The sequence below is a fragment of the Salvia hispanica genome, chromosome 3 (assembly GCF_029641045.1).
Source record: "Salvia hispanica isolate PSC_SH4W2 chromosome 3, Shi_PSC_v1, whole genome shotgun sequence".
NCBI classification, from domain to species: domain Eukaryota; kingdom Viridiplantae; phylum Streptophyta; class Magnoliopsida; order Lamiales; family Lamiaceae; genus Salvia; species Salvia hispanica.
In genome coordinates, this window is record NC_142694.1 from 59,061,950 (window position 1) to 59,071,446 (window position 9,497).

General features: G+C 30.1%; 1 protein-coding gene across 1 annotated transcript; it reads left to right on the forward strand.

Moving 5' to 3' along the window:
* Positions 1–1,594: 1,594 nt before the first annotated feature.
* Positions 1,595–3,941, forward strand: LOC125214841 (putative trehalose-phosphate phosphatase J). Its single transcript, XM_048116020.2, has 11 exons — positions 1,595–1,744; positions 1,824–1,941; positions 2,019–2,159; positions 2,254–2,325; positions 2,578–2,664; positions 2,753–2,809; positions 2,908–3,009; positions 3,084–3,161; positions 3,267–3,336; positions 3,434–3,504; positions 3,589–3,941. Exons 2-11 carry the CDS (start codon positions 1,837–1,839, stop codon positions 3,787–3,789), a joined length of 984 nt encoding a protein of 327 aa, XP_047971977.1. The 5' UTR covers positions 1,595–1,744; positions 1,824–1,836; the 3' UTR covers positions 3,790–3,941.
* The last annotated feature ends 5,556 nt before the right edge of the window (positions 3,942–9,497 follow it).

Here is a 9,497-nt window from a genome sequence, read left to right on the forward strand (position 1 = left end):
AACCTTTTATTCTCTATCTTACTTTATTATTTACGGAGTCTACCATTTACTAGTACTCCCTCCGTCCCATAAAAGTTGAGACAAAACTTTTGGACACGAAGATTAAGAATTTATATTAAATAAATAGGAGAGATGAAAAAAGTATGAAAGATAAGAGAGAATAAAGTAAATGATGGAATAAAGTAAGAGTGATTAGATGTTTTGTCTTTTGTTAAAAAAGGAAATGACTCAACTTTGTTGGAACGGACTAAAAAGGAATACGACTCAACTTTTATGGGACGGAGGGAGTACTATTTTAACTGCACTTTCTTCTTCTTTCCTACTTTATCACTTATGGAGTCTACCTTCCATTAACACAATTTTAACTATTTTTACTCTTTTACTACTTTACCAATTGCGCATTGAAAATCGTGTTATCCAAAATGGCTTATTTTAATGGGATAAATGGAGTATATAATTTGGATACAAATTGTAATGTTAGAGAATTATAATTAAAATTAGAATAAGTGAAGGATTTTAGAGTGATAGTTTTCTTTAAATTAAAAAAAATGGATAAATTGGTTCTAATTATAATGAATTTTTGTCATAGAATTTAAAAATAAAGAAGATAACTATTACTCCCTTAAAAATAAGAACTAATTCTAAAGTAGTTCATACCATTAAAGGAATTTTATTTCCTGTTGATATGAGATTCATTCATCTCTCTTGCTTGATCTCTCCTCACACATTAAATATTTATTTCTTAACTTCCGGCTAAAAAGATATATTCTATTAATATAGAATGGAGGGAGTATTATTTATGGGGGGAGGAGGAGGTTGACCGAAAAATTGTGAGAGAAATGGGTAGAGGGAGCCCAAATTCAATTTGGGTTTATTATGAAAAAAAATAAGAGATAATCAGGGAATACAAAAGCTTAATTTTTGTAAAAGAAAAGCCAGTCAGAAAATTTTAAAGTGAGATTCTTTTCATCTATTTCTTTGATGAGAACTGCAGTCTTTGTTTTATCCACTTTCTATTACACAATATAATCTTTAACTATCTATATCAAACTCTAATTTATTTTGTGTTTATATTACGTCAAAAGATAATTATACTTCAATAATTTATAAAAAAAAAATTGACTTCCAATATACCCTCTATATCATCATAGAAATAGACTAATTGAGAATGACACAAGTTTTAATGCTCATTTAGTAAAGTAAGAGAATGAAAACAAATAGTTGAAATAATGTAATGAATGATAGGGTACATAAATAATAAAATAAAAGAAAAGGGGAAAATAAGAAAATTAAGTCCATTTTTAAGACGGAGGGATTAACGAGAGAAATGAGGGCTGGAGGAGTATGATATTTACCATAATCTTTTAATGGAATCTAAAGCTAACCCACGATGTACAAACAAGACAAACAAGCGTCGTATGTTCGATGTCGGTTAATGCACAGCGTGGAAAAGAAGGAGGGGTCCACACAGAGCTCACACGAATCCAAGGTGGGGCCCAGGCGTGGTTGGGGGGCCAAAGTAGTTGGGCGTTTCCTCTGTTTACACTATAAAAGAAGCAATCTACCACGAATATTTCACACACAACACCCACTGCTTTTCCCTCTCTTTCCTCCTGCCTCTCGTTTTGTTTTGCAGTGCCCAAAAACACCCTTTCTATTGAATCCATACAAAAAATAGTCCTCTGTTTTGACCTCGGTTTCTTCAACAATTCAATTCAATTCCAACCGTTTATTTGTATTTTAGGTACAAAAACACTTTCTAGTTTCTACTCGATCAGTTGTTGTCAAGAAATTTTTAATCTTTAGATTGCTCTGTTTTGTAGTGAGCATCAAAATATGGTGGCGGCGGCGACCAACAACACGTGGCTTGATAGCATGAGGGCATCCTCTCCCACCCACATCAAAGCGCCGCCCCTCTCCGACGCCCACAACTCTTGGATTGTAAGCCACATACATACGTGAATTTGTTTCGACACACAAACAAGAGTGTTTGAATTTATTTTTTTAATTGTTGGCAGCTGCGGCACCCCTCGGCGCTGGACGTGTTCGACCAAATCACCATGTCTTCCAAAGGGAAGCAAATCGTCATGTTTCTCGACTACGACGGCACCCTCTCCCCCATCGTCGATGACCCTGATCGCGCCTTCATGTCCGAATCGGTAAGAGCATTCTTTAAAAAAATAAACAAAAAAACTCACAACATATTGTGTGAAAAAAGAGGTAAAGTTGTTCATTGTTAATTTTGGAGTACAGATGAGAGCAACTGTGAGGAAAGTGGCCAGATATTTTCCAACTGCTATAGTGAGCGGGAGGTGCAGAGACAAGGTACATACATAATCTTTGCTTCCTCTGTTTCTAAAAATAGAAATTTTGGAGATGACACGAGATTTTAATGCAAAATTGGTAAGTAAGAGAAAAAAAATAGAAAAAATAGCGGGCCATTTCTTAAATTGGAAAATTTTATATTTTTACGAAACAGACAAAAAATAATAATAATTTTAAAAATTGGAAGTATTTTGTTTCTTGCACAATTTGTATCATTGTTTTGTTATTTAAATTTTCTAGTTTTGTGTGTAGGTGTACAGTTTTGTGCGTTTGAGAGAGCTGTATTATGCTGGAAGCCATGGCATGGACATAAAAGGCCCATCAAAAGGTTATAACAAGGTCAGTCACTTTTCACCACTCTCTATATCTTCTCTCTCTACTAATTATCATCCCTCTTCATGCAATTTTTTTATTTAATAATGATCAGGATGCTGAAGCTGTTCTTTTCCAGCCAGCTAGTGAATTTATTCCAATGATCAATGAGGTCAGGAATTAGTTATTTATTTCCATTTAAATTCAAAACCCCCTTTTTTTTGGGTGAGTAAATATTTATATACCGTTTATTATTAAAATGAATATTAGGTTTATAAAGCCCTTTTGGAGGTGACAAAATCCACTCAGGGGGCTAGAGTGGAACACAACAAATTCTGTGTCTCTGTACATTTTCGTTGTGTTGATGAGAAGGTAACACAACCTCTATACCTTCTTTTTTTTTTTCTTTCCTAATTTGTTAACTTATTTATGATTACTTTTTATAGAAATGGATTGAACTAGCGAAACAAGTTGCAATAGTGTTGGAAGGCTATCCGACCCTAAGATTATCTCAGGGCAGGAAGGTAATTTCAGTTACACACAAAGTAAATAGTTTATGCGTCAAGCATGCTTTGTAGAGTATATTTCTTATTCACTATATACTTATCCATGTAAAATTTTGATTTTAGGTGTTTGAGATTCGGCCAACTATTAAATGGGACAAGGGCAAGGCACTTGAGTTCCTCCTAGAGTCACTTGGTAAGTTGATATTATTTCTATTTTTCTTTAATTATGTCTTTATAGTGAATGGTCCCAAAATGATAGTAATATTAATAAACTTAATTAATTTTGACAGGGTATGCTAATTGTGCTGATGTGTTCCCTGTTTACATCGGTGATGATCGAACTGATGAAGATGCTTTTAAGGTATTTAAAACGGAATTAGCACAAGTTTGATTGGACTAAGTATAAGAAAATATAATGACGGGTTTTGGTTGGTATGTTTATTAGGTTTTGAGAGAGAGAGGTCAAGGGTTTGGAATAGTGGTATCGAAGACGCCAAAGGATACAAAGGCATCATATTCATTGCAGGAGCCCTCCGAGGTTATGGCGTTTCTCAGACGGTTGGTAGAGTGGAAGAAAGTGTCGTTGAGACGCCACTTCAGGATGAGAAGACGACTTCAAGAAATCAAAATCAACTTCCCAAATTAATATTACTACTATATTTTTTACATTATTAATATGTATATTTCTCTAGAGAAAAATACTAGCTCTTTTATTGATAATTAAGCTTGTACGGGGTGAAGTTGTAATTTCCCACCTTACTTGGATTAAACTAAGTAAATACAATGGCTTTTCTCACATATTTAGTACTCCATATTCAAGAAGGCTAAAGATAAATTAAAAAAATTGTACATATAAAATACACTCAAATTTTAAACCAGTTTTTATTTAAACCGGTTATCTTATTAATTATTATTTCTTTACTTAACTGCCCTTTTGCTATATTCGTAAAGTTCAATCAATATCAAATTACATTAATATATATGGAAATAGAGTATGAAAATATTAAATATGGATGATCACTTCAAAATAAAGTGCCACTTATTTGGAGAGATCGCATAAATTGAGGTTACACTAATTGGTTGATACCATTTTTCCTAAAGCATTAAACATTATTTAATAAAAAAAATTGAATGCAAAATATTAGTATTATTATTTGGTTAAATGATAACATTAAAAAACTAAGTATACATACACGTAGTTGTTTATATAGTACAATGTAACTTATAATTTTAAGACTTATTTAATAATAAAATAATTAGATGAAAAAAATACTGATATTATTTCGTTGGATTAGCAATAAGAGATTATGTACAAATGAAGTAGCATTTTTTATAATTGCAAATTAAATATTAGTATTTAATAATAAAATAATTGAATGCAAATGACTACGATTACTCCAATTGATAATCACAATACTAAGAAATTAAGTACTACATATTCATTTAGTTGTTTTTATAAATTGAAATTTTAACAATTATTTAATAATTAAATGTGAATGACTATAATTATTTCATTTGATGATAAAGATTAAGAAATTAAGTATATAAATAGTCATATTTATAACTTAAAATTTTTATTTAAAAAAATTAATAACAAAATAATCAGATATGAATGACTATGAATAAATTGTTTGATGATAACACTAAGAAATTTAGTATATATGCATGTAGTTGTTTTTATAACATAAAATTTTAAGAATGATTTGATTATAAAATAATTGAATTAAAAATACTAGTATTACTTATTTGGATAATAACACTGATAAATTAAGTATATATGCTTGTAGCTATTTTTTTTAATTCAGAAATTTCAAAATTATTTTATAATAAAATAGTTGGATGTGAACAACTATGATTTTTTCATGTGATGATAATACTAAGAAGTTAAGGAATCAAAATAAACATAAGAATTTAAAAACTAACGAATCAGATTACTGTCTCTCATAGATATTTGGCAAATAAACATGGCCTAAAAAATCAAGCATATGTCCGTCCATGTTATTTTTATAGCATAGAATTTTAAGAATTATTTAATAATAAAATTGTCACTGATTACGAGTGACTATGATTATTTTATTTGATGGTAACACTTAGTAATTAAGTATACATGCATATAGTCATTATTTTAAGTATATACTGATATAGTCATTTTTCTATAATAAGAAATTTAAAAATCATATAAGAAGAATTAGATGCAAATGCCTATGAGTATTTCTTTTGATGATAGCACTAATTAAGAAATTAAGTATATATACATGTAGTCATTTTTATAAGTTAGATTTTAAGAATTACTTAGTACTAAAAAAATAATTGGATGTGAAAACTATTGTTATTTCTTTTGATAGTAACACTTATTAATTAAGAATATATTCATATAGTCATTTTTTAGGTGTATAATTTATAAATTTTAAAATTATTTAATTATAAAATATTGAATGTGAATGATTATGATTATTTCGTTTGATGATAGCACTAATTAAGAAATTAAGTATATATGCATGTAGTATTTTTGTAAGTTTAGAATTTTAATTAAGAATTACTTAGTAGTACTAAAAAATTAATTAGATGCGAAATACTATTGTTATTTCTTTTGATAGTAACACTTATTAATTAAGAATATATTCATATAGAAGATAATTTACAAATTTTAAAAATTATTTAATTGGAACATAATTTAATTGGATGTTAATGACTATGATTATTTCGTTTGATGATAATTCTAAGAATTAAGTATATATGCATGTACCATTTTATAATTAGAAATTATAAAAAATATTTATTAATAAAATAATTATTTCATTTGATGATAAAACTAAAAAATTAAGTTGAAGGAAGAAATATCCTCATTATTGTTAATGGAAGAATAAATTATACAACTAAAGTATATTATGTACGTAATTCGTTGCAATTTGCAAAGATGTAGTAGTAAATTATTTCCTAAAAGTGAAAACGCCGATTATGGAAAACTTAATTTTTCCTAAATGCTCTTAGAAGGGTAATCACGTACTACATTGTTGTAATTAATTATGATTCATTTATTGTAAATATAAAATTCCTAAAATGTCCAACTTTGTATATACAATTTTTGTTAATTTATCACTACTCATTAAAGAAATATATTGCGAGGTGACATGAGATATTTATTGTGTTGTGTATGTTTCACAAGCCATCATTAGTTAAGCAAGTGGGAATGGGATTTGAGTAAAGTGATGGAAGAATTGCATTCCAAATTCTTGAATTTTTGTCTAGGATCTGTCACGTGATTGCAGCATCTTCCTGGTGTTGTAGCATTTTATGTACTTGCTTTAAATGTTGTCCAATTAAATGAAGCATTAATTTTTAATTAGATATTTAGATAGTGACAAGTTTTTTATTTCTTATTGATTGTATATTTGATTACGCTCCGAATATGTAATCCTTTTTAATTAGATATTTATATAAGGTTAAAGTAGATAAAGTAAAGTAAGATATGGAATAAATTAAAAAAGACGAAGAGAAAGTAAAGTAAGAGATATAAAAAGATTTTTTATTAGAAAAGGGAAATGACTCAACTACCTGAGGACAACCTAAAAAGGAATATGACTCAACTACCTTGGAACGGAAGGAGTATTATTATCGACGGCCGGAAATGCCGACCTTATCGTGAATTCTCACTCTTTGATTTAACCTTCTAAATATAATGACTATAGAGTTATCAATTCCGATCTAATATGTGGATCCTCGCTCGATTCCTCGACATACATTTAAATCATGCTTTTATTGTTTGTCAAGTAATCAGAAGCATTATCGCATAGAACCAGACTATGTAAATGAAGTATTGAACATCTGAGACAATTTACATACGAATCATTGTGAATTGGTAGGGGAGAAACTTGTATTTATAGATATATGACATAATTTCTAGTAACCTCCCATGATTAAGGGGAAGATAATTATAGAAAAGATTAGTCTAACTATTTTCCTTATCATCCCCACTCAAGCGTTGCGTGGGATGAGATGGGACAAAGTGCAGGTCGAGGAAGATTCTTGGTAAAGATGTCAGCAAGCTGAAGATGAGATGGGACAAAGTGCGTAGTAAGTTTCCTGAAGCTACAAGTTCTCGTACAAAATGATAATCTTGGTCAATATATGCTTAGCTCGTTTATGAGCCACAGGATTTTGGCTAAGAAAGATATCACTCTTATTATCACAAAGGAGCTGAGGCCAAGAGGATGGAGAAGACTGAAGCTCATGAAGAAGATTCGAGAGTCAAACAATTTTAATAGCCATGTTTATGCATCGACCGCAAGAGGAATATACGGAAGCAACCATGCATGTTGTGAGGTATTTGAAGGGTAAAATTGGTTATGGAGTACTCCGCAAAAAGGAAAACGATTTGAGAATACATGGATACACTCATACAGAGTGGGCAAGCAATCCCATTGATATTATCAAGACCAACGACCGGATACATCACCTTTGTTGGAGGTAACCTAGTCACAAGGATGAGTAAAAAGCAAAAATTGGTTGCACAATCTAGAGAAGAGGCAGAAGTTCATTGAATTAAGTGTGGTTTGACTGAGATCTTATGGCTTCAAAAATTAATGAGGTTTAGGTTTATTTTGTGATAATAGGCAATCATTAGCATATTAGAAAACCTAGTCCATCATGACTGCGCGAAACATGTTAAAAGATCATTCAGAAGACCAATTAGACGATGTCCTATGAAAGTAGTAAATTCCAAAGTGGCGAAGACACTATTAGATAAGTTGAGTATCGGAAATTTTGTAACTTAATTTGAGGGGAGTATTATATTATAGAAAGATTACATTTTGAAGAAGATTTGCATGATATTCAACTTGTAATATAAAGTAGATTGATATCATTTGATTTCCTATCTTGTATACATCTTACAAAATCCTCTATTTTGAGAGGAATTCCATATAACATCAATATACAGAAATTACCCAACTATCTTCACTCGATTTTTCCCTCTCTATGATTTTTAAATATAAACAACTTCCTTGAAAAATTATAGCAAAAAGGTATAGAATTTCGCTTAAAAAATGTATAGATATTAATGGGAGGTTACGATATGTTTCAGTTTCCGGTTGCCATGAAATTGTTTAGTAAAAATACAAGATGACTAAAATTGTCTGAGGAGGTTGTGAAATCTTTATTAGGACGATCATTATTCTGTAAAGACTAATAAATCTGTATAAAATCGTGTTGATTTGTCATTGTAGAAAAGAAGATATAGCATTGGGAGAAGATCAAATGAAATTAAACAAACTTTAGGATTTCAAGTTCATTAATCAATCCATATAATTAAATATTGAATAAATGTTCCTTATCAACTTAAACTTTATCTAGGAGTTGGTAAAAATACTGAAAAACCAGTATATCAATCACATCGTACCAAAAATATTGAAAATTACCGAATTTTCGGTATATTATAATCTTCATTACGGTACGATAGCGTACCGTAAGTTTTCGCTATGATAACTATACGAATTTTCTTATATTGCGGTATACTATAAAATACCGATAATACGATATATACCGAAAAAATCGGTATACCACGGTGTACCGAATATTCGGTATATGGCCAAAACCGGTATATACCTATATTCCGAAATAATATACATAATATATACTCCCTCCGTCCCAAGATAAGCGATTCACATTCCTTTTTGGGACGTCTCAAGATAAGTGAGCAATTTCCTTTTTTGGTATCCTCTCTCTTACTTTTTCTCTCTACTTTATTAACTCTATTACTTTATTCACTTTACACTTTACTAACAAAACATCATTTCCTTAAATCATGTGCCGAAAAGTTTGTGCTCACTTATCTTGGGACGAAGGGAGTAGTATATTTAATATATTTATATATAAAATTGAATTGAATAGATTAAATAGATAATATATTTTTATGTTTTTAAAATATAATTTTCGGTATAAAGGTATACTAAAGGTATAGTAAACGGTATATCGTACTGAAGTTCGGTATACCATACTGTACGGCAAAAATAATGAATTTATCGGGAAGGTCATGCGAAGCAAAAATAATGAACTTATCATCTTGCCCAATCACATGTGTGTTTGTCAAAGGTTTATGCAAAATAATCGGGAAGCGAAGTTTATCTTTCAATTTGTATCTTTCCGGCAAATGTGGACAGTTGTTTAACTCCGTTGTCTTCAAGTATGTTTCACCAATTGATCTTGATATGAGAATTGAAAAAAAAAAGCAGTTTTACTCTTGGTATATCTAATACTAGAAGATAATAACTATTTTAAAATTAGTTTTTTACCTTTGTGAAGCTCTTTACTAGAGGATACTCATTTGTACGGACATTCTTGGTGTGCTGTCTCCAG

Excerpts from the sequence above, each read along its gene's own strand:
- LOC125214841 (XM_048116020.2), top strand. The coding sequence starts at position 1,837 with ATGGTGGCGGCGGCGACCAACAACACGTGGCTTGATAGCATGAGGGCA. Across the intron at positions 2,160-2,253 it reads GCGCCTTCATGTCCGAATCG|ATGAGAGCAACTGTGAGGAA; the intron begins GTAAGAGCATTC and ends TTTGGAGTACAG. Across the intron at positions 3,010-3,083 it reads TTCGTTGTGTTGATGAGAAG|AAATGGATTGAACTAGCGAA; the intron begins GTAACACAACCT and ends TACTTTTTATAG.